The sequence below is a fragment of the Musca domestica genome, unplaced genomic scaffold (assembly GCF_030504385.1).
Source record: "Musca domestica strain aabys unplaced genomic scaffold, Musca_domestica.polishedcontigs.V.1.1 2, whole genome shotgun sequence".
Lineage (NCBI taxonomy): Eukaryota > Metazoa > Arthropoda > Insecta > Diptera > Muscidae > Musca > Musca domestica.
Window position 1 is genome coordinate 6,162,376 of NW_026712249.1, and position 26,296 is coordinate 6,188,671.

Consider the following 26,296-nt stretch of genomic DNA (forward strand, 5'->3'; position numbering starts at 1 on the left):
CACCTAAAAGTGCTAATGGAAATTATGTGAGGGTCTTAAGGGACGAAGAGACCGAGAAATAGAGAAGGGGGAAGAAATGCGGAATTTTGTCATATTGGAAATGAGTGGTTTGAGTTTATTTTTGTTTAAATGTCTCTCTATTATCATTGCAACATTAGTGTTTATTTTGAAGCGTTTCTCAAACAGCAACACTGTTTATTGTCTTAAGTTTGAAAGGTTTTGTTTGAAGTTCGTTGTCCGTCAAAATTTATGTTTTACATACATGTGTCAACATTTTTGGTTCGTGGCTGACATATTCAATATTGCGTGTGGGAAATGGATTTTTGAGGAAATCTTTTTAAACAAAAATCTTATTGAAATTACTCAATAATATTTCATATGGGTTTGTTTTGAGAGTAAAGGAGTAGGTATAATGTGAAAATATTGGATATGTTTCATTCCCTTGGGAATAAACTGTACAGGTGAGATAAATGAAAACAGCAACAAAGTTAAACGCCATAATTTTTACATTTTTTTTATTTTATTGAATGAAAGCAAAAATGTCGGAAATATCATCAAATTTTAGAATAAGTTTAGATTTGTTCGAATTGGTCACCTTTGACACGAATTATGGCCTTCAAACGGCCAATGAAACCGCTTCACGCTGCCCGAATGTTGTACTGCTATATTTTGGCCCATTCCCGGCGAAGCGCTTGCTTGAGGTGATCGTCACTTTGGTATTTTTTAGTGCCAACCTTGCTTTCCAAAATATTCCAGATACAATAGTCCAACGGATTGGTATCCGAAGATTTTGGTGGCCATTGTGCGCTGGGAATGAAAGCGATAGGCCTCTCATTTTGTAACCATTTTTGGGTGGCGCGTGCTGAGTGATGGTGCTGAGTCCTATTGGAATGTCCAAGGTCTGTACCAAAAATGTTTGTGTGCTCTAGGATTTATACACTCTCCAGAATATTTTCGCCATAATATTCGGCATTTATTCTGATGCCACGGTCGATTAATACAAGCGGAGAGCGACCAACGGCTGTTATAGCAGCACACACCATCACCATGGCCGCCGGCGCTTGAGTTATGGTGGCCAACCGAAGGTGCACATTTTCAGCTGACCTCTTTGGCAAGTAGGCACGGTCGTTTTCTTTATTTACAAACTGTTGGACAACGAATGTTTTCTCTTCGGGGAAAACCAAATTCGGCAGTTCACCATTTTTGGTCAAGCGAAGCAACTCTTTAGTTCTGTTGGGTCTATTGTCTTTCTATTGTGGTGTAAGTTCTTGGCCATTTTTGGAATTTCAATGGCTTTAACCCGAGCTCATTTTTCAATATTTGCCGAATGGAATATTGCGATATGTTCAGCTCAAGAGCCATTTTTCGGCCATTGCGATGCGGGTTTCGATCAAGTCGCTTCTTTACTTTTCGAACCATTTCTGCTGATGTTGCTGTTTTCTTCCGACCACTTCATTGACGTCGGGGTAAGCTACCAGTATCACGGTAACCGATAACGAGCGATGGAACGAGACACAAAAGATTTATTCACATTTAAATGCTGGAGTGCTCTAACGACGATAGCCACTTGTGGTTTTCCAGCCAAATAAAAAGAAATCACACTATCACGCTAGAATTCCACCACGAATAACTTTTTGTCTGGAAAATTCTCGCCAAAATGATTTTGTAGGCTTGTGAACATTATAATGAGCTGTCACTGGAATAATTTTAACTGCTATCGGACGAGTGGCTTAGAAATGACAGCAGTCTAAATTTGGTTGCAGTTTTTTCATCTCACCCTGTATATCTCGTATTGGTGATCGTGTGAACCTGGCTTAACTTGACAGCCATAAAACCACAATATCTCAAGCCATGGTATTTTCAAAATATATCTCATAAATTGTTTTTTTTTTCTGTCCGTCTTGTTGTAAAATATTAATTTGTTGTGGTTTATTTTTATTTCCATTTTTTTCTGGAGTGAGTGGTCGCATTATTGTGGCTTTTTGGATTTTTTTTTTTAATTTTGGTTTGTTTCATTTCGTGGCTGATTGTTATGGCCACACGTCGCCAATCAATTGTCAATCTGAGACAGAAAAACATGAAGACATTTTTTGAATTTTAACAATAATTTCGTCGAGAGAATAAATAAAACAAAAACCACTCAGACAGTAATAAAATATAAGGATATATGTTGACATTCGTCGTTGTCTTCGAAATATTTGTTTTTTTTTTTGGAGGCGGCATTTAGACACAATGGAATGAATGAAACAAGGAGAGGGGGGTAGTGCCATGAATAGTGTTGATTAAGGTGCGATTTATGGTTTACGTTTTTTCCCCTATCATCATTATCGTGGTTGTGATGATGATAATCATTATCATGATAACGTGTCGTGATCCAGCTCTTACGTCAATTTGTTTTTTTATACCCTCCATCATAGTATGGAGGGTATATTATGTTTGTTATTCCGTTTGTAACACCTCGAAATATACGTTATAGACCCCACAAATTATATACATTATTGATCAGTATAAAATTCTATGCCGATTTAGCCTTGTCCGTCCGAGTATCCGTCTGTGGAAATCACTCTATCTTCCGAACGAAAGATTGATAAAAATTTACCCAAATATATATTATGTTTGCAGAACTTTTGGTATTGAATATGAGCAGTGCACGTCCACGTTTTCGTATAACCTCCATATGACGGTGCCCCCCGATATTCGGTATTTTAATGATTTTAGCGACATTATTTGCCGGAATTATATCAAATTTCATATATAAAGTTCGTAATGGGTACTACAGCCTATGACAAAAACTTTTGTATGCTTTTGTATGCCACGTCTTCGAATAGACCCCCCCACACATATAACAGTACCTCCCGATAAATATTTCGTATGCAGGTCCACATCTTCGTATGGTCTCCATATAATGGTTTTATTTTAAGTGGCAGTTTTCGGGATTGTTTTGAAATTTGTCGAGTTCCTTCCAAATGGTGGAGGGTATCAAAAGTTCGGCCTGGCCGAACTTGTTAAGTTTTTTTTTTTAAATTTCACAAAAAAATGTTAACTATTTTTCTTGGACCAAACCCACGTTTCGTTTGTTTTTGGTTCTTTATACCCTCAGCCATATGACTAGTATCAATTGATACGGTCAAAACCAGCCTAGTCGAAATAGACCCTAGGTCTCTTTGGACCAAATCCATTGCAGGACATTTGAAGTCGATCTAGCGATGTCCTTCCGTCTGTCTGTCTGCCTTGTTGGTGCGTACTATAACTTTCGAAAGCAGTATCCGATTCGGGCCAAACTTGGTACATCATAATATTATTATTAATCTTAGATCGAGTTTGGAGATGGGCAATATCGGTCCAATCGTTACCTCCTCCACAAAAGGTCGACATTTTCAAAAAAATATTTTTCTGCACAGAAAGTGAAAGGATAATCAGATTTTGCTTCAACTTTGCAAATCTTAATATTTGCATCAGTGCTAGGCCAGGTGCGAAAATGGATAAAGGGTCAAAATTATGAATAATTATAACTCTTATAAAATGTGATGTAAGAGTCCGATCGTCTTCAAATTACACACATTACAATATTTTTTTAACCAATGGTCTGGTGTGAAGATGCAATGTATCGGTCCACTCCTTCTGGCTCCTCCCAAACAAAGGGTCGAAATTTTAACATCCATGAAGGTCATAAAAAGCCAAATTAACATCCGATTCCATTCAGACTTGACAAATGTGACTGTTTCCATCAAAACAGGATCTGCTGGATAGATGGTAGAGATCGGAACATTCCTTCTGGTACCTCCCTCACAAACAGTCGTAGTTTTGAATATTCAAAACTATAATTTAATCTGAAATAAGCATTCGATACTCTTTTTCGCACATCCCATTATGTCTACTAACACAAGATCTGCTGTGAAGATGAAATGTACCGGTCCACCCCTTCTGGTACCTCCCCTACAGAGAATCAAACTTTTGAATATCCATAAAGTTTATAAAACTCGGAATTAACATTCGATTCAATTCAGACTTGATATATCTCAATATTTGCACAACCACAAGATCTGTTATAAAGATGGTAGAGGTCGGGCAATTCCTTCTAGTACCTCCTCCACAAAGAGTTAAAGTTTTGAATAATCAAAACGATTATAAAATCGGAAATAAGCATGCAGTTCTCTTCTTGTTTCACACATAGCATTATTTCTACTAACACAAGATCTGCTGTGAAGATGAATGGATCGATGATATAGATCCACTCCTTCTGGTAGCTTCTCGAAATAAGCTACTCCCAAGCTAAGCTCCTGGTAGCTCCTCGAAAATAGAGCGAAATAAGCATCCAAAACTCCTCAAAATTCACACATACAAAACTTTTTGCTAACGAAAGATCTGTTGTGAAGATGATATAACTCTGCGAACCCCTTCTGGTATTTCCCCTAAATAGGGTCACAATTTTCAATATTTTGTCTACCATAACTTGCTAAACAAGTAAGCGATTCTTTACAACTTGCCATGCTTAAATATTTCTCTCAACCAGAAATCTGATATGAATATGGAATTCGTCTGAATTTATGATTTCGCATAAAAGTGGATGAAAATGTTCGATTTTCTTGTAATTTTGACCATACCAATATTTTTATCTGTCTTAGATGAAGTTTGGAAATTGAATACTTCGGGCGACCATATCTAGTTCCTCAAGCACATTTTTACATTTCCTAAAACTATCATATATCTTATATAAAATGAAGGAAGCATCGATACAGTCCAAAACTTGACACGTCGCAATATTTATATCACATTTATTTAGGTCCGATACGAAATGGACAATATTGAGCCATTTCTTCGGAAACTATTCCATAGAGGGTCAACAATTTGAACAATCCTAACAGAAGTCAAAATATATTTAAATACTCAAACATTGGCTGAGGGTATGCATCTGTCGACAAAACCGACTGATACTTTTTCACTTGTTTTTCTTTAAAATTTACAAAATATTTTAAACTTTGTTTTATTATTTCAGAGGTGACCAAATCCTCCTTTCATTGACTTTTTTATTAATTTTTGTTTCTATTTTTTTCTTTTCAGAAAAATCGGATAAACATCACAACCTCCACCTTCATTCTGGGCAGCTGGGTGGACAACATCATCATTTGCAGTCGCCACATGACCGACATCTTTTTAATACAACAACAACAAATACCCTAAAATCGGGCAATGTTTATATCGAGGATGGAAATGGAACTGGCTCGAAATGCTAAAAGAAAAAAAAAACCACACTACTCCCGAAATCAAAAAACAGCCCAAGAATTCTTCAAAGCTATCCGAACAACTAAAACCCCCTTTTTGTTTATTTTTTTTCCTAAACGATTTGAAAACTAATTTTAGGCCACGGTTACATTTAAGCCCTTTATGGGGGTAAAGAATTCTATCATGATAATTCCACGGTTTGGAATATATGTAGATTATGATACAACACTTATCACATTAAAGGGCTGTAGTGCAAACGTGGCCTGAGACCCCAATACGGCAGCTATTCTATTGTCAAACAGAATTGTAAATTCTTTTGAAATGAAATTTTAAATATTATATTTTTAAGCCCAAATTCTACGAACAAGAACAACAACAAACACAACAACCCTAAAGCAACTGCAACATACTTAAGAATAAATTAAAAAAAAAATTAAAATTAAAAACACACAAATAATTATATTAATAAAAAAATAAATGAAATAAAATCGAAACAATTAAGCAGTAAATTATTTCATTATTCTTTCCCTCTCCTTCTCGTGCTCTCTCCCTCTCTCTCTCTCTTTTAAAACTAGACTCCTAACTTATTATAAAAAATATAAATTTTGTTGTCTTGTTGTATTATTTTTTTAATTTACTTGTTTTATTTTATTTTCTTATTTAGGTTTAGAGGTATCAATTCTAATTTTATAATTAAAAAAAAAAACTATTCCGTTGTGTAAATAAACATTTGATTTTAAAAGAAACAATTAACAGTTATATATTTAAACACACTGCGTATTGAAATAGGCATTGGCAATTAATATTACATTTAATATTAAACCAATATTAATTAATTAAATTTATTTTAAATAAAAAACACAAAACAAATTAGGTTATTTTTAAAATAAAAACAAAAAATGTTTTTCTGGAATTTTGAATTCATAACTTTTTGTGGAGAATAAAATAAGAGGAGAGGATATTGAAAAATAATTTAAAAAGTATTGTTTTCTTAAGATGCCAGCTGATACCATTAACGACAATTATTGTTATGGAAAAAAAAAACTAGGGTCAACTCTGGAAAAATTCGAGCGAAAAATAATTATAATATAATTATGAAGAAAGGGTTTATGAAGCCAACATTGGGGCCTGTTAATCATATCTAACCTCGAGCTCTCAAATGTCACAAACGCTCAACTCACCAAAAGTGTTCTTTTTGGCCTTTTTTGTCTTGCAGGGAGTCAAGATTTCCACTTCTATGAGTAGAGATCATAAAATGCCGAAATCTGAACATAGACTTAACGTTCTGAATACCATTTACTGTTTTGTTGTTGTGAACGTATCTAATAGGAAAAAAATGTTAACTCATTGAAGATATATTTTAGAGGACTCGCTGATAACGATATTTTAAAAGATTTCAAATGATTTCAAATTTGAGTTAAATAAAATTGAGAAATTTTGAAGTGTCTTCTATTTTAATAACCTCCACATTGAAACATCCTTAAATCTTCGTCGTAGACCCCATGATCAGCATAAAATTCTGAGACAATTTAACGATATCCATCTGTCTGTTGAAATCACGATGCAGCCCACATTATTTAGTGCTTCAAATTTTGGCAGAACAATTTGTATTGTATTATAAAGGATACTTGGTATTGAAAATGAGACATATCGGTCTACGGTTTGGTATGGTCCCCATATAAAGCCATCTCTCAATATTTGGTATTTGCTGATTTTTGTCACATTTTTTCACGTTTTATATACTCTCAGCCATATGGCTAGAGAGGGCATCGAAATAACGGTTTTAGAACTTAGGTCTCTTTGGACAAAATGTCGATGTCCATCTGTCTGTCTGGCTTGTGTGCACGATAGCAATCAAAGGGACTATCCGATTTGATCCAAACTTGGTACCACGTATTTTTATTGTCGAACTTATATCGAATTCGGAGATGGGCAATATCGGTCCACTCCTTCTAGTACCACAAAATGTGAACATTTTCAAAGAAAGTAAATTACTGCACAGAAAGAGAAAGGATAATACGATTTTGCTCCAACTTCGCGAATTCTAATATTTACATCAGTGCTAGGTCAGGAGCAATATCAGTCTACTCCATCCAGTACCTCTCCCACAAAGGGTTACAAATTTGAATAACTATAACTCTTATAAAATGTGATTTAAATGTTCGATTGTCTTCAAATTACGCACATTGCAATATTTTTAATAACACAAGGTCTAGTGTAAAGATGGAATATATCGGTCCATTCCTTCTGGTACCTCCCTGACAATGGGCCAAATTTTGAATGAGCCTAAAACTCATAAAACGCGAAATTATATCCGATTTCATTCAGACTTGGTATATCTCAATATTTCCATAAACACAGGGTATGTCATAAAGATGGTAGAGGTCGGAGCATTCCTTCTGGTACCGCCCCACAAAGGGTCAATGGTTTGAATAACCGAAACGATCATAAAATCCGAAATAAGTATCCGGTTCAAATTACACACATCACAATATTTTTATTAACCCAAAGTCTGGTGGGAAGATGGGATACATCGGTCCAATCCTTCTGGTACCTTCTCCACAAAGGGTCAATTTTTTTCCATGAAGCTCATAAAACGCGAAATAAACATTCGATTCCATTCAAACTGGGCACATTTCAATATTTCTGTCAACACAAGATCTGTTATAAAGATGGTAGAGATCGGACCATTTCTTCGGGTACCTCCCCCACATAAGGTTCAAGATTTTGAAAAACAAAACGGTCAAAGAAAAGCGAAACTCTACTCAAATTTTACACATCCAAATATTTTTTGCTAATGCAGGATCTGTTGTCAAGGTGGTATATATCTGCGAAACCCACTCTTCTGGTACCTAACCCATAAAGAGTCATGTCCGTCAAGATAAATTTAAATTTAATTAGCAAAGACACAAACCAAGGTGATTTTTTCTCCGGTTCACAAAGGGTTAATAAAGAGAGAGAGAGAGTAGTAAACCAGAGAAAATTAAAGGTAAACTAAATTATATTAGTTTTCATCAAATTTCATAATTTTCCCTACAAATTTCAAATTTCAAATGAAATCGCTAAATAAAAACCTAATTAAAATTTACGTTGAAAAACTTTGAAACCCTTAACTCTACATTTAAACTGAGAATAAAATATTTAAAAATGAAGCGGTGTCGAGGCTGGGCACAAACGAAAGGTCTCGAGGAGTACTTTCCGAATCTGTGGACCTTATAGTCAAAAAGAATTTCAGACTTAGGAATTTTTTGCATTTTCTGAAGAATTATCGCTCAATTTTATGGAAATTGAAGATAGAAGCGTCCACAGAACAGAAACTAAAAATGAAGCGGTGTCGAGGCTGGGCACAAATGAAAGGTCTCGAGGAGTACTATCCGAATCTGTGGACCTTATAGTCGAAAAGAATTTCAGACTTAGGCATTTTTTGCATTTTCTGAAGAATTATCGCTCAATTTTATGGAAATTGCAGATAAAAGCGTCCACAGAACAGAAACTAAAAATGAAGCGGTGTCGAGGCTGGGCACAAATGAAAGGTCTCGAGGAGTACTTTCCGAATCTGTGGACCTTATAGTCAAAAAGAATTTCAGACATAGGAATTTTTTGCATTTTCTGAAGAATTATCGCTCAATTTTATGGAAATTGAAGATAGAAGCGTCCACAGAACAGAAACTAAAAATGAAGCGGTGTCGAGGCTGGGCACAAATGAAAGGTCTCGAGGAGTACTTTCCGAATCTGTGGACCTTATAGTCGAAAAGAATTTCAGACTTAGGCATTTTTTGCATTTTCTGAAGAATTATCGCTCAATTTTATGGAAATTGCAGATAAAAGCATCCACAGAACAGAAACTAAAAATGAAGCGGTGTCGAGGCTGGGCACAAATGAAAGGTCTCGAGGAGTACTTTCCGAATCTGTGGACCTTATAGTCAAAAAGAATTTCAGACATAGGAATTTTTTGCATTTTCTGAAGAATTATCGCTCAATTTTATGGAAATTGAAGATAGAAGCGTCCACAGAACAGAAACTAAAAATGAAGCGGTGTCGAGGCTGGGCACAAATGAAAGGTCTCGAGGAGTACTTTCCGAATCTGTGGACCTTATAGTCGAAAAGAATTTCAGACTTAGGCATTTTTTGCATTTTCTGAAGAATTATCGCTCAATTTTATGGAAATTGCAGATAATTCGAACTTCGAAAAATAGTGAGAGCATTGATTGGAGTTAAAATTGAACAGAAGGTAATATACATGCACTGACAAAAAATTGTTGAATTCAAATTATAAATACAGAAAATACAAAAATAATTGCAACACATTTTTAATTAACTTCTAAATTTGTGCCCAGCCTCGACACCTCTTCATTTTTAGTTTCTGTTCTGTGGATGCTTTTATCTGCAATTTCCATAAAATTGAGCGACAATTCTTCAGAAAATGCAAAAAATTCCTAAGTCTGAAATTCTTTTTGGCTATAAGGTCCACAGATTCGGAAAGTACTCCTCGAGACCTTTCGTTTGCGCCCAGCCTCGACACCGCTTCATTTTTAGTTTCTGTTCTGTGGATGCTTTTATTTGCAATTTCCATAAAATTGAGCGATAATTCTTCAGAAAATGCAAAAAATTTCTAAGTCTGAAATTCTTTTCGACTATAAGGTCCACAGATTCGGAAAGTACTCCTCGAGACCTTTCATTTGTGCCCAGCCTCGACACCGCTTCATTTTTAGTTTCTGTTCTGTGGATGTTTTTATCTGCAATTTCCATAAAATTGAGCGATAATACTTCAGAAAATGCAAAAAATGCCTAAGTCTGAAATTCTTTTCGACTATAAGGTCCACAGATTCGGAAAGTACTCCTCGAGACCTTTCATTTGTGCCCAGCCTCGACACCGCTTCATTTTTAGTTTCTGTTCTGTGGACGCTTCTATCTTCAATTTCCATAAAATTGAGCGCTAATTCTTCAGAAAATGCAAAAAATTCCTAAGTCTGAAATTCTTTTTGACTATAAGGTCCACAGATTCGGAAAGTACTCCTCGAGACCTTTCATTTGTGCCCAGCCTCGACACCGCTTCATTTTTAGTTTCTGTTCTGTGGACGCTTTTATCTGCAATTTCCATAAAATTGAGCGATAATTCTTCAGAAAATGCAAAAAATGCCTAAGTCTGAAATTCTTTTCGACTATAAGGTCCACAGATTCGGAAAGTACTCCTCGAGACCTTTCATTTGTGCCCAGCCTCGACACCGCTTCATTTTTAGTTTCTGTTCTGTGGACGCTTCTATCTTCAATTTCCATAAAATTGAGCGATAATTCTTCAGAAAATGCAAAAAATTCCTAAGTCTGAAATTCTTTTTGACTATAAGGTCCACAGATTCGGAAAGTACTCCTCGAGACCTTTCGTTTGTGCCCAGCCTCGACACCGCTTCATTTTTAGTTTCTGTTCTGTGGATGCTTTTATCTGCAATTTCCATAAAATTGAGCGATAATTCTTCAGAAAATGCAAAAAATGCCTAAGTCTGAAATTCTTTTTGACTATAAGGTCCACAGATTCGGAACGTACTCCTCGAGACCTTTCATTTGTGCCCAGCCTCGACACCGCTTCATTTTTAGTTTCTGTTCTGTGGATGTTTTTATCTGCAATTTCCATAAAATTGAGCGATAATTCTTCAGAAAATGCAAAAAATTCCTAAGTCTGAAATTCTTTTTGACTATAAGGTCCACAGATTCGGAACGTACTCCTCGAGACCTTTCATTTGTGCCCAGCCTCGACACCGCTTTATTTTTAGTTTCTGTTCTGTGGACGCTTCTATCTTCAATTTCCATAAAATTGAGCGATAATTCTTCAGAAAATGCAAAAAAATCCTAAGTCTGAAATTCTTTTCGACTATAAGGTCCACAGATTGGGAAAGTACTCCTCGAGACCTTTCATTTGTGCCCAGCCTCGACACCGCTTCATTTTTAGTTTCTGTTCTGTGAACGCTTCTATCTTCAATTTCCATAAAATTGAGCGATAATTCTTCAGAAAATGCAAAAAATTCCTAAGTCTGAAATTCTTTTTGACTATAAGGTCCACAGATTCGGAAAGTACTCCTCGAGACCTTTCATTTGTGCCCAGCCTCGACACCGCTTCATTTTTAGTTTCTGTTCTGTGGACGCTTTTATCTGCAATTTCCATAAAATTGAGCGATAATTCTTCAGAAAATGCAAAAAATGCCTAAGTCTGAAATTCTTTTCGACTATAAGGTCCACAGATTCGGAAAGTACTCCTCGAGACCTTTCTGTTCTGTGGACGCTTTTATCTGCAATTTCGCTAAAATTGAGCGATAATTCTTAAGAAAATGCAAAAAATTCCTAAGTCTGAAATTCTTTTCGACTATAAGGTCCACAGATTCGGAAAGTACTCCTCGAGGCCTTTCATTTGTGCCCAGCCTCGACACCGCTTCATTTTTAGTTTCTGTTCTGTGGACGCTTCTATCTTCAATTTCCATAAAATTGAGCGATAATAGTACTCCTCGAGGCCTTTCATTTGCGCCCAGCCTCGACACCGCTTCATTTTTAGTTTCTGTTCTGTGGACGCTTTTATCTGCAATTTCCATAAAATTGAGCGATGATTCTTCAGAAAATGCAAAAAATGCCTAAGTCTGAAATTCTTTTCGACTATAAGGTCCACAGATTCGGAAAGTACTCCTCGAGACCTTTCATTTGTGCCCAGCCTCGACACCGCTTCATTTTTAGTTTCTGTTCTGTGGACGCTTTTATCTGCAATTTCCATAAAATTGAGCGATAATTCTTCAGAAAATGCAAAAAATGCCTAAGTCTGAAATTCTTTTCGACTATAAGGTCCACAGATTCGGAAAGTACTCCTCGAGACCTTTCATTTGTGCCCAGCCTCGACACCGCTTCATTTTTAGTTTCTGTTCTGTGGACGCTTCTATCTTCAATTTCCATAAAATTGAGCGCTAATTCTTCAGAAAATGCAAAAAATTCCTAAGTCTGAAATTCTTTTTGACTATAAGGTCCACAGATTCGGAAAGTACTCCTCGAGACCTTTCATTTGTGCCCAGCCTCGACACCGCTTCATTTTTAGTTTCTGTTCTGTGGACGCTTTTATCTGCAATTTCCATAAAATTGAGCGATAATTCTTCAGAAAATGCAAAAAATGCCTAAGTCTGAAATTCTTTTCGACTATAAGGTCCACAGATTCGGAAAGTACTCCTCGAGACCTTTCATTTGTGCCCAGCCTCGACACCGCTTCATTTTTAGTTTCTGTTCTGTGGACGCTTCTATCTTCAATTTCCATAAAATTGAGCGATAATTCTTCAGAAAATGCAAAAAATTCCTAAGTCTGAAATTCTTTTTGACTATAAGGTCCACAGATTCGGAAAGTACTCCTCGAGACCTTTCGTTTGTGCCCAGCCTCGACACCGCTTCATTTTTAGTTTCTGTTCTGTGGATGCTTTTATCTGCAATTTCCATAAAATTGAGCGATAATTCTTCAGAAAATGCAAAAAATGCCTAAGTCTGAAATTCTTTTCGACTATAAGGTCCACAGATTCGGAAAGTACTCCTCGAGACCTTTCATTTGTGCCCAGCCTCGACACCGCTTCATTTTTAGTTTCTGTTCTGTGGACGCTTTTATCTGCAATTTCCATAAAATTGAGCGATAATTCTTCAGAAAATGCAAAAAATGCCTATGTCTGAAATTCTTTTCGACTATAAGGTCCACAGATTCGGAAAGTACTCCTCGAGACCTTTCATTTGTGCCCAGCCTCGACACCGCTTCATTTTTAGTTTCTGTTCTGTGGACGCTTCTATCTTCAATTTCCATAAAATTGAGCGATAATTCTTCAGAAAATGCAAAAAATTCCTAAGTCTGAAATTCTTTTTGACTATAAGGTCCACAGATTCGGAAAGTACTCCTCGAGACCTTTCATTTGTGCCCAGCCTCGACACCGCTTCATTTTTAAATATTTTATTCTCGGTTTAAATGTAGAGTTAAGGGTTTCAAAGTTTTTCAACGTAAATTTTAATTAGGTTTTTATTTAGCGATTTCATTTTAAATTTGAAATTTGTAGGGAAAATTATGAAATTTGATGAAAACTAATATAATTTAGTTTACCTTTAATTTTCTCTGGTTTACTACTCTCTCTCTCTCTATCTCTCCCTCTCTCTCTCTCTCTCTCTCTCTCTCTCTCTCTCTCTTTATTAACCCTTTGTGAACCGGAGAAAAAATCACCTTGGTTTGTGTCTTTGCTAATTAAATTTAAATTTATCTTGACGGACATTAAAGAGTCACAATTTTCAATACGTTTATCTGTCATAACTTCCGAAACAAGTCGACGATTCTTTCCAACTTGCTATATCTAAATGTTTTTCTTAATCAGAAATCTGATATGAATATGTAATTTATCGGAATTTATGATTTCGCATAAAAATGGATAGAAATGTTGATATTTTGTCCTCCGACAGAAGACATCATTATAATCGGAGGACAAAATATCGAAAACAAAAGAAAGGTTATGTGGGTAAACTTAAAAAACTTAGTATAGTCCCTACATGAAGGTACATCCCGGTTTTAAGCGTTTTTTACGCTTGAATCATATTCTCTATTAAATTTCGCCGAATTTGGATTTTCGAGTTCGTGTTATGAAAATGTGCTATTATTTAATTATATATTATTAATAAAGGTCAACGTTTAGGTGAAATATTAATTAATAAACGTTACCTCTGATTACAGTTGTTGGGAGGGTCTTGGACATGTGTGGCTGATTTAGAGTATCCATTTATTAAGGTATGACTCATATTAGAACGTAAGCATGAGGATGCACACTGAATATTTTATATAAAATAAATTATGTTTTTGAATTGAATTAGAATTTTTATTAAAATTTTCACAAAATATATTAATAAATCATTTTTAATATCGTAAATAAAAAGAAATTATTTGTATATCGTATACGACAGACCGAACCATCGCAAAAAAGTTAATATTTTTTAAATAAAATATTAATTTTTTTTTCAAAATTTCGGATTAATACTTAAATCCGCAGTATTAATATTTATTAATAATATTTATATATTTGAAAATTGTAAATTTGTATTTATTAATACTATTCTAAATCAAAATAAATTGAAAATAAAAATATTAAAATTGATTGTACGAAAAAATTCTTTAACATAATTTTAAAATTATTTAAATCTAAAATTGGGGCTTTCATGGCAGGTCACAAAATTATTTAGTTATTTTTTATATTTATTACGAAGACTGATTATTAAGTAGAATGCGGCTAAGGGTTTGAAGATGTAGTGAAAATAAAACATGAGTCTCAAATAGAAAATCAAAGATTCCAATAATGTAATGAATGGGCATGTGGCCTGAAATGATTTTTGGAGAATTCTGATAGGAAAGTAAACGTAAAGCTCAAACATTTATAAAATGTAAATAACAGGGGATAAAACATCCTATTTAAGGTAGAAGAGTTCGAAGAGTAGGAGTTGTTAACTCCGTTCATGAGTGACTCCAGTTTGAAAGATAGGAATGTTGTCGAAATACTCAAAATAGAGAAAGAGTGCAATAGAATAAGAATGTAAAATCTAGCGCGAAAATTATTCAGTTTTCTGATGTATAAGTTCGATATTTTGTTTACGCCATGGTATATGTTCGATGAATTGCCTCTCCTTCCCCAGTTTTTCAAATAATTGGCCTTTCAGATTTCAATGGAGAAAATTTCTCTGTTTTTCTTTTGGGAGTCACATTTCGCATTGTAGGATAGTATTCTTCATGAGCTTTGCAATGGTACCCATGTTGTACCGGCAGATTTGTCCTAAAAGGCACTGGGGATTGTCAACTTGTCCTGCCACATAAGTTTGTGTGAAGAGTTCATTGGTATGTTTAACCATACAGTCTTTGAAACATTTCTGTCGTTTTTATAAGTTTTACATGGAGGTCTCAATGTTCAATACCTAAAACTTAATATCCTTTTTATATAAAAATGTAAAATAAATAATTCAAAGAAATCGACAATTTTCGTACAGCTCTGTTATTTTTAAATGGCTATAACAGAAAAATACTCATGAAGGTCAATATTTTCGTCAGGTGGTAGAGGGTAATAAAGTGTAACTTTAGGTGGTATCGGTAGTTTGGGGTATCGAAAGTTCGGCGTGGCTTTCGGTCGGTCTGGAAAAATCTCTAAAAATTAAAAGTATTTGCGATTGAGTCGAGTCTTCGAAAAAAATGGATTTTTTCAAAGATTCTTCAAAATCAAAACATATCGTGAAATTTTTAAATAAATTTTAGGAGGATCTTTTTAGATGAGATTGTGGATTTTTTTCGGGATCTTTGAAACCAAATCTTGAATTGTTTAAAGATCATTCTGTGAAATCTTTGAAACGAAATATAACTGTTGCAAGTATGGACCATTTTATGATATAAAAACATCGTTTTTTAATGAATTTTCAAGTCGAGGAGGAGGATTTTCAGAGATTTTTCCTAATTTTTTCAAGCAGTTTTAGAATTGTTAATATTTCAAAAAATATATATTTTTTTGGAAATCATGAATTTTTTAAATTTTCAAGTTTTTTTTGAAGCAAATTGGAGATAAAATTTGAATTTTCATGAATTTTAGAGGGTATTAGAGAAAAAATTGTGGCTTTTTCAAATAATTTTTTATCTCAAGACAATATAATAAGAATGGTTGGAGCCCAGGCTTGTCTTCGAAAGAGCTACTTTTCTGCCGTTTTTATATGTTTTACATGGTAGGTCTCATTTTTCAATACCTATAACTTGTTCATAACTTGTGAAACAAGTCAGGGATTCTTTACATTTTGCTATATTTAAATATTTCTCTTAACCAGCAACGTGAGATGAATATGGAATTTATGATTTCGCATAAAATTGGATATAAATATTAGATTTTTTTGCCATTTTGCATATACCAGTTTTTATCAGTATTAAAGTGTGAAAATGGAATTCTTCGGTCCACTATGTCTTGCACCTCATCCACATTTTATAAAAATGATCACATATCTCATACAAAGTGAAGGAAGTAGTCGATATAGTCCAAATCTGGAAAGTCGTAATATTCATATCATATTTAGGTCCTATACGAAATGGACAATATTAGCACATTCAGGGTCAACAGTTTGAATAATTATAACACAAGTCTAAATATATTCAAGTAATCGAACATAGGCTGAGGGTATACATCTGTCTGCAAAGCCGACTGATATTATTTTACTTGTTTTAAAGGATATTCAAAATCGTGAATTTTTTAAGGATTTTTTATAGGGGTCCACATTTTAGATTTTTCAGGGAAAAGGATCAGGGAGACAAATGGTTCAAAAAATTGTTTTGCAGAATGAAAGGAACCAAATCGTGACATTTTCAAAAAAAAAAAAAAAAAAAAATGATAATAATAATAATAAAATAAATAAATAAAAAACAAGTACAAAGGCAGCTAAGTTCGGCTGGGCCGAACTATTAATACCCTCTACCATTTGGAAAGAATTTGAAAAATTTCAAAAAACTTCCGGAAACTATCAGTTAAATGAAAACTGTTATATGGAGACTATACGAAGACGTGGACCTGCTTACGAAATTTTGTGTCATAGGCTGTAGTACCCATTACGAACTTGAAATTTGAAACAATTCCGGTGAAAAATGTCGCATATAAATACGGAGTATAGGGAGGTACCGTCATATGGGGGCTATACGAAGACGTGAACCTGAATACAAAAGTTTTGTCATAAGCTGTAGTACCCATTACGAACTTTAAATAAAATCATGAAAATACCGAATATGGGGAGGTACCGTTATATGGGGGCTATACGAAAACGTGGACAGACATGGCCCATTTACGAACTTAACCTGCATACTGGTAAACTATGCATATATGCTTTTCTTCTATCTCAATTCGTTCGAAAGATAGCGTGATTGCAACAGACAGAGGGACATCGCTAAACCGACTTAGAATTTCACGCTGATCAAGAATATATATACTTTGTTGGGTCTGACATGGGTATTTCGAGGAGTTAAAAACGGAATGACAAAGTTAATATACCTTCAATAGTATGGTGGAGGGTATAAAAATATCGACTTTCTTCAATTCTTTCGGAAGCTAGAGTAATTTCCACAGATGGACGGTCATCGTTAGATCAACATAGAATTTTATGCTGATCAAGAATATATATACTTTAAGTGTATATTCCGAGGTTTTACAAATGACTAACATAATATACCCTCCATACTATGGTGAGGGCTATAATTAAAGATTTACGGGGGATATTAGGAACAAATTTGAGAAATTTTCAAATAATCGTTTTAATCAAGACGATCTAATTTGATCGGCAATCTCCACATGAGGTTCGTTGCTTTCCAAAATGGATACTTTAAACCTTTTTTTTTCCTAAAAAATGTCCAAGGTAAAATCGTGGACTTTTTACGGAATATTTTATTTTTATTTTTTTATATATTTATTTTAGAGGTCGTTCGAAACGCATATTTGTATTTGTAAACAACAACAACGAGAATATTTTCAATGAATTTTGTATTTTCTGCAATTTTAGGATGTTCAAAATCGTGTATTTTTCAATGCATTTCTTTTTAGACCAAATGATGGTTTTTTCAAGGATCTATTTAAAAAGATCACAGTGAACAATTGTTCAAATAATTATTTTGGATCGGAGGCTAATCGTGAAATTTCCAAAAAAGGATTTCAGAAATCAAATTGTTTATTGTACTATTATTTTTGGAACAATCTTGAGATTTTCCAACTGAAGTATTTTGAGGTTAGGGTAATTTAGGGTAATTTTCACTCGAATCTGAACCATTTAACGTCAGAAAAATAATTAGGCCACAGAACATTGAACATATTGTAGTATATGAAATATTTGTGTATATCTTGGGAAACAGAACGTAGAATATAAACTAGCTAAAACTAATTTAGTAGGTCATGGGAGTCAAGCAGTGCTATGCATAATTTCACACCACACCATTAAGAAATGCTATCTTTTAAACAATTAACCCCAAAGTATAACGAAAACAAGTAATTAATTTTAATAGATAATACATTTTTATATGCCATTACTTGGTTGTGGTGGTTGTATTTTTCATTTCATTAAAGAAGATTAAAGAAATATCTCAATATTATTACATTTAGGAAAAATCCCCATGCTAAAATTGTTTAGCAATTTCCAAACACAATTTACAGAATTTTGTGGAAAACATCCAAAACCATTTAAATAAACATAAATTTTCCTCAAATTTTTGTTTAACCAAAACATCCTACATCTTTGAGAAAAACAACATCAATAATATCAAAATAAGAAAAAAATTGTGAAATTCTGAATGGAAAAGTTTATAATAAATAAAAGATTAAGAAAATCCAAATGCAATATAAATGAAATAAAAATAATAAAATAAATATTTATTAATTGTTTACCTGCAGTTGCAAATTAATTTCTGCTGTTGGTAATTGCCGTACATTATTTGTTTGTTGTTGTTTTTATTGGTGGAGGCGGTGCGGCTGAAGTGTGCGCTCCGTTGATTGTTTATTGGCTGCCACATTCTTTTGCAAATTTTCAATGGAAACCGACAACACCTTTCAAACGGCGTCTTCGAGGCTCTGGCGAAATTGATCGATAATTGAATTGAATGGAATAAAAATATTATTATTGTCATCGCCGTCGTTGTTGTTTTTGTTGGTGTTGCAGTCAATTACAATTGGCATCACTGCATGTACCGCGATGTGTAATGGGCCGTACATACTCGTATTCTGAAACGATAAAAAGAAAATAGTTAGGAAGAATATTTATTTGCGATTGTAATGAGAAGCCCTAACTTCATATACCCTCCATGGAGGGTATAATACTCCACCATAGTATGGAGGATATATTAAATTTGTCATTCCATTTGTAACACCTCGAAATATACATTTTGGACCCCACAAAGTGTGTATATTCTTGATCAGCACAAAATGCTTTGTCGACTTAACGATGTCCGTCCGTATTCATCTGTCCGTCTGTGGAAATCACACTAGCTTCCGAATGAAATGAAGTAGGTATGTATGTTATGTCTACAGGACTTTTGGTATTGAAAATGGGCCATGTAGGTCCACGTTTTGGTATGACCCCCATAAATGGTACCTCCCTTTTTTCGGTATTTTGATGACTTAAGCGACATTATTCACCGGAAATGTTTCAAATTTGGCATTTGAATTTCGTAATGGAAACTACGGCCTATGATAGAAAATTGTCTGTGGAGGTCCACGTCTTCGTATAGCCCCCGTATAACGGCACCTCCCGATATTCGGTATTTTGGTGATTTTAGCAAAATTATTTACCGGAATTGTTTAAAATTTGGTATTTGAAATTCGTAATGGATACTACAGCCTATGATAGAAAATTGTGTGTGCTGGCCCACATCTTCGTATAGCCCCCATACAACGATTCCTCCCGATATTCGATATTTTGGAGATTTAAGCGACATTATTCACCGGAAATGTTTCAAATTAGATTTTTAAAGTTCTTGATGGATACTACAGCCTATGAGAGAAAATTTTCCGTGCAGGTCTCCGCCTTCGTATAGCCCCCATATAACGGCACCTCCAGATATTCGGTATTTTGATGCTTTTAGCGACATTATTCACCGGAAATGTTTTCAAATTCGGTAGTTAAAGTTCGTAACGGATACTACAGCCTATGACAGAAAATTGTGTGTGCAGGTCTGCGTTTTGGTATAGCCCCCATTTAATCGTACCTCCCGATATTCGGTATTTTTATAATTTTGGCTACATTTTTTCACCAAAATTATTTCATATTTCGTATATAAAGTTCCTATTATTTCCTAATTTTCTATGACAGAAAATTGTCTATGCAGGTCCACGTCTTCGTATAGCCCCAATATAACGGTACCTCCCTATATTCGGTATTTTTCTAATTTTAGCTACATTATTCGCCCATTTTTTCAAGTTTCGCATTTGAATATTGTAATTGCTTATGACAAAGGTTGCCTATGCAGGTCCACGTCATCGTATAGACCTTATATAATGGCTACGTTCGGAATTTTTAAGATTTTAACAATTTTTTTTTAAGGATTTTATTCATAAATCGTTGATTTGATTTTTTTGTAAAAATCGTTGAAAATGGTGGGTGGTATTCAAAGTTCGGCCCGGCCGAACATACAGTTGGTGTAAAACATTTGTGTGAACCAACATGAGTAAGTTATTTTATTTCAATTTGATCCAAACTAGGTGCCTCATAATATTAGTATCTAAGTTAGGTCGAATTTAATTATGGGCACTATCGGTCCACTCCAAAAACAAGTTAAAAAGTATCAGACGGCTTAAATATATCTTAACGCCTCTTATGATTATTCAAATTGTTGACCCTCTATGGAGTAGGTTCTGAAGTAATGGGCCAATATTGTCCATTTCGTATCGGTCATAAATAAATATGATATAAATCATTCGTCGTGCCAAGTTTGGACTATCTCATTTCTGGTTTCCGGTTGAGAGAAATATTTGGACATAGCAAGTTGTAAAGAATCGTTGACTTGTAACCCTTGTGGGAGAGGTACCAGAAGGGGTTCGCGCATATACAGGGTGGATAAAAAAATGCATCAAAGTCAAACGCCATAATTATTTAATTTTTTTTTTAAATTTTATTGAGTGAAAGCAAAAAATGTCGGAAATAGCATCAAATTTTAGAATAAGTTTAGATTTGTTCAAATTGGTCACCTTTGGCACGAATTATGGCCTTCAACTGTCACACGCTGCTCGAATGTTGCTCTGCGTAATTTTGGCCCATTTATGGCAAAGCGCTTGTTTGAGGTGATCGACACTTTGATATTTTTTAGTGCCAACCTTGCTTTCCAAAATAATCCAGACACAATAGTCCAAAGGATTGGTATCCGGAGATTTTGGTGGCCATTGTGCGCTGGAAGTGAAGCGAGGAACCTCATTTTGTAATCATTCTTTGGTGGCGCGTGCTGAGTGCGATGGTGCTGAGTCCTGTTGGAATGCCCAAGGTCTGCGGCCAAAATGTTTGCTTTTCCAAGGCTTTAATACAACCTCCACAATATTTTCGCGATAATATTCGGCATTAATTCTAATGGCACGGTCGTTTAATACGAGCGGAGAGCGACCATTGGCTGTTATGGCGGCACACACCATCACCATGCCCGCGCTTGAGTTCTGGTGGCCAACCGAAGGTGCACATTTTCAGCTGACCTCTTTCGCAAGTAAACACGATCATTTTGTTTGTTTACAAACTGCTGGACAACGAATGTTTTCTCATCGGAGAAAACCAAATTCGGCAGTGCAGTTCACCACTTTCGGCCAAGCGAAGCAACTCTTTAGCTCTTTCGAGTCTATTCTCTTTCTGTTGCGTTGTAAGTTCTTGCACTATTTGGAATTTTAATGGCTTTACCTCGAGTTCATTTTTCAATATTTGCCGAATGGAGTATTGCGTTATGTTCAGCTCGCTAGCCATTTTTCGGCCACTGTGGCGCGGGTTTCGATGAAGTCGCTTCTTTACTTTTCGAAACATTTCTGCTGCTGTTTTCATGCGCACCAGCCAGCCAGAAAGACAGACGAACGGACGTACGAAAATCGCTAGATCGACTTCAAATGCCTTGAAACGGATTTGGTCAAAAACCGTTATTTCGATGAGACACGTTTTGGCTGTATCAAAGGATATATACCCTCTCTAGCCATGTGGCTGAGGTTATAAAAAAAACCTTCAGGAACGGATGAAGAAAAGTTTTATTGTCCTCTACTCCTGCAAGAATTCAATAAGAAAGAACTAAGGACTTCCTCTCGCCAACATACACTGGATGTATAAAGCTGTGATTTGGTCAATGTTTTTCCTATGGAAGTCATGTCTGGTGGCGCGCATTAAAATCAAGGAAAATAGTTCGCGAGCAGCATGATTTCTAATCACAGGCGCATCAAAAATTTCACCACAAGCCACCTTAAATGTGATGGTAAAATCGCTCCAGTCGAACTTAGTACACAGTTCAAGGCTTTACCAAGTGCCACAAGGCTGTCGGAGCATGGTATGCTGCACTCTACACGATAGGATCATGCCAGCTTGCTAGACTTTTAGAAAGCTGAATTAAACCATTGAACCTTATGAACGGAACAGCGATTACATATCTCCATGGAATCGGTCTGCTGTATACAGACGGGTCAAAAAAGGAAGGAGGCATCGGAGCAGGAGTCTGTGATTAACTAGGAACGGCATACTCCAACGAGTTGGATGGTAAGTACAGCAGAGATTTTTGCGATCCTGAAAGAGTAAGAATTAATTAAAACCTATTTATGTGAATAGCCAAGCGGCTCCTGAGGTGTATAACAGCTCTGAGAAATCTGCACACTACTACAGGCATTGAGGGAGCTGATGAATTGAGCAAATTTCAAGACCGCAACAACGTCTAAGTCAGAAAATCAACTTAAATTCCTATTTAAAGTTAAATTTAAATTTACCTTTATGCAAATTAGTATTGCCACGTTCCGCCGAGTTTGGCTAATCAGGAACTTTGTACATTTTAAGTAATATGATCATGTAGATTTTAATATTTTACAAGTTTCAGTCTTATCCCGCCTAAGATAGTATTCGAAGATATCCTCTTTAACTAATCCCATTGATTTTGAAATTGACACCTTTAGAAGTTCGTTACAGGCAGATATCGCTCTATTTAGTTTGTGTGCTATTTCGTTACCAACCGCTTATGACCTGGGATTAAAGGAAGAGTTACTCTGATCAGACGCCCTAACTTGGCAAGTTCTTCTTTACATACTTTCAAGAGCGCCGCTTGACTGTCTAAAAAATTCCTATTGAGTATGGTGGGAGGTGCTGTAGTAGTGAATATATGTAGTGTAGGTACGCTTCATGTGCAGATTGATTTCATGATCCTCAATATTTTTGCAATGCATAGCCAACAAATTGGAGGTTTCTTGAATTTTCTTCTCGAATCCATTGCATAATTACATTTGCTGGGGAATATTGAAATCTTCTAGTAGCAAATTGAGTATGTCCCATAAATTTAAAAATTGCAATTTTAATTCAAAATAACAACATTCATATGCCACTGACACCTCCATTGGCCACCAACCAACTCAGCTGAATTACTGCCAACAATTGCCGTTGCCACAAACGGATATTTCCTCATATTTATGACAGTTAGAAAACAAATTCCGCATGTCTCGAAATGGAAATGCAAATTGCAATTCAGTTGCAATTTTCAATGGAGCACCCCCACCCACCATTCAATACCAACCGCTATCGAGGGGTCAAACAGTCTGCATAAGGCGCGCAAACAAATACTTTTCACCTAAAGTGCCATGGGCCTGAAGAAAACAGTTCATTGGTGGATTTTCCCAATACCTAATAATCCGCTGCCATATTTGTGGATATGATTTTTCGTTCGGCAATGCTTCCTCTCCAAGGTGCAACACCCTGTATCTCATCGAGGGGTTTTTTTATTGCCAACAGAATTGTTCTTTTCCGCGCAAATGGAGGAAGACAAACAAAGTAGGAAAATAACAACTAGAACCTAAGAAGCCCAGCTAGGCCACCACACAAACGATGGACAAAGTTTTTTTCTCGTTGTTCTTTTTTCCTGAATGTTTGAAGGCATGATCGGCTAGCTGGCTGGACTGGTGGTAGCAACATTCGAACTTATAAACGATTTGTTGTTATTTGCTGCTGCTAGGCTATTTGTCTATTTCAAATTCGATTTTTTTGCTGTCTTCGTTTGTTTCGTATTCCGGGCACGCGCCTCTACTTGAACAGCGACTATTTTGTAGTTGTAACTATTGTGGCAACAATTGTTGCTTGTTGTTGTGATTGTTGCTTTGAACATTATTACAAAAATATATAATACCTTCCATATACGTGTAGAAAAAATAACACAATATGAATTTAGCATAACACTGGGCTACAGAAAAAAATATTGAAATAAATTTGCGAAATTTGAAAGGATATTGAAAAAGATAGCCTAAAATTAGGGGGAATATAAGAGCGATACTCTCTTTGGACCAAATTCGTTTTAGGATATTTAGAGTCGATCTAGCGATGCTCGTCCGTCCGTCTGTCTGTACACGATAACTCTCCGATCCGATTTGATCCAAACTTGGTACATCGTCAAATTATTGTTAAACTTATATCGAATTTGGAGATGGGCAACATCGGTCCACTCCTTCTAGTACCTCCCCCACAAAATGTCAACATTTTCAAAGAAAATAATTTACTGCACAGAAAGAGAAAGGATCCGATTTGGCTCCAACAAATATTTGCATCAGTGCTAGGTCAGGTGCGAAAATTGACAATATCGGTCCACTCCATCAAGTACCTTCCCCACAAAGGCTCAGAATGTTAAATAAGTATAACTCTTATAAAATGTGATGTTAGAGTCCGATGTATCTTCTTTTTTAAGCTCTATTCCGCTGGATTTTCCCAGTAATTATTTTGTTTATTGCACAGTATTATTATTGGTCACCACCATATCAAAGCCTTAGAGACCTACAGTGACCTCCATATTAAATTTCAGGTTTCAAGCTCTATTCATTCATTCAAAGGAAAATGTAATACCATTTATTATTTTTCGAACTATCATAGTACATATTTAGAAATCCACCTCATTCTCGCAAAGCTATATACCAACAGTGGCTTCCATATCAAATTTCAGAATTCCAAATCTATCCTAAAACTCAGTTCCAAATTTATTCCATCTCCTCTTTTCCACTCTAGACATCAAAATTGATCTCAATACCGAATTTCAGAATTCCTACTCTATCTCAACACCCAACGGCACTTTGTTTGCACTTTTCGTACGTTCATAATACGCACTTCCAAGACCACCTCCCATATCAAATTTCAGCTCTACCCCTTCAACCAATACCATATTTAGTAGCATTTAGTTCTTTTCGTACATTGATCTCAACACTTATCTCAACCTCAGATGCCCACAGTGACTTTAATATCAAATTACCGATTTTCAGAACTCGATTACCCCCATTACCAAATTTAGTAGCATTTCCTCAATTATAGTGCGCATATCCAAAACCAGCTCCTTCTTTCAACCACTGGCACCAACAGTGACATCTATATGAAATTTCAGGATTTCAGCCCTATTCCTTCATCCTATACAAAATTTAGTACTATTTGTACATACTTTCCGTACTATTATAGTACACATTCCCCAAAAACAACCACCATATCTCAATTCCAGATACCAACAGAGACCTCAATATCAAATTTCGGGATAACAGTTCTATCTCTTTACCCAATACCAAAATTTAGTCCCATTTAGTACTTTTTTTTTCCAAATATGGGACATATTTTCAAATCATCGTCAAATCTCAAACACAGATACCATCAGTAAACCAAATATCAAATTTCAGAATTTTATCTCTATCCTTTTAACAAATACCAAAAATAGTACCATTCAGTACTTTTCGTACAATTTTAGTACACATTTCCGAAACCGCCTTCAATGTTCAGGCTACACGTGAACAGCGACCTAATACCAAATTTTAGATTTCAAGCACTATCTCAATCTATCACTCAATTGATAGATTGTACTAATTATAGTACTATTTAGTACTTTCCGTGCACCACTTCCCGTACACACTTTCAAAAAATTCTCATACCAAATATAAAGTACCAAGTACCATTTTAGAGCATTTCGTTGCCTTAAAGTTTGAATTTCCAAAAACTCTTCGGAACTTCCATCCTAAACTCCATCAGAGACTCTCATCCGAAATTTCAAAATTCCAGCTCTATCGGTTCACTACAATTGCAATTTTTACTAAATCTAGTAGCATTTAGTACACATAAGTAGAAATTTCCATAATAATCTACATCATATAATGCAATAGAAATCTTATTTCCAAATTTCCGAGCTCGACTCAACTCAACATGTTCTACCAAAATTTAAATTGTACCAAATCTAGTACCATTTAGTACACATAAGTAAAAATTTCTACAACTACTTATATACCTCAGTCCTACAATGAAATAGTAAGGTTATTTCCCAAAATTCCGAATTCCAACTCTATCGGTTCACCAAAATCGAAATTATCATATTTAG

General features: G+C 35.3%; 1 protein-coding gene and 1 long non-coding RNA gene across 3 annotated transcripts in view; one reads left to right on the forward strand and one right to left on the reverse strand.

Moving 5' to 3' along the window:
• LOC101888223 (tumor necrosis factor receptor superfamily member wengen) overlaps positions 1–5,618 on the forward strand; it is a 71,309-nt gene extending 65,691 nt beyond the window's left edge. For both annotated transcript variants that reach the window (XM_059121728.1, XM_059121729.1), the window contains one exon: positions 5,062–5,618. In XM_059121728.1, the coding sequence (XP_058977711.1) occupies positions 5,062–5,234 (173 nt within the window). In that variant the 3' untranslated portion in view covers positions 5,235–5,618. The remainder of the gene's footprint in view (positions 1–5,061) is intronic.
• LOC131802165 (uncharacterized) overlaps positions 1–18,976 on the reverse strand; it is a 106,589-nt gene extending 87,613 nt beyond the window's left edge. Inside the window, exon 1 of the long non-coding RNA XR_009342066.1 lies at positions 18,645–18,976. This is a non-coding gene — a long non-coding RNA (uncharacterized LOC131802165). The remainder of the gene's footprint in view (positions 1–18,644) is intronic.
• Positions 18,977–26,296: the final 7,320 nt, after the last annotated feature.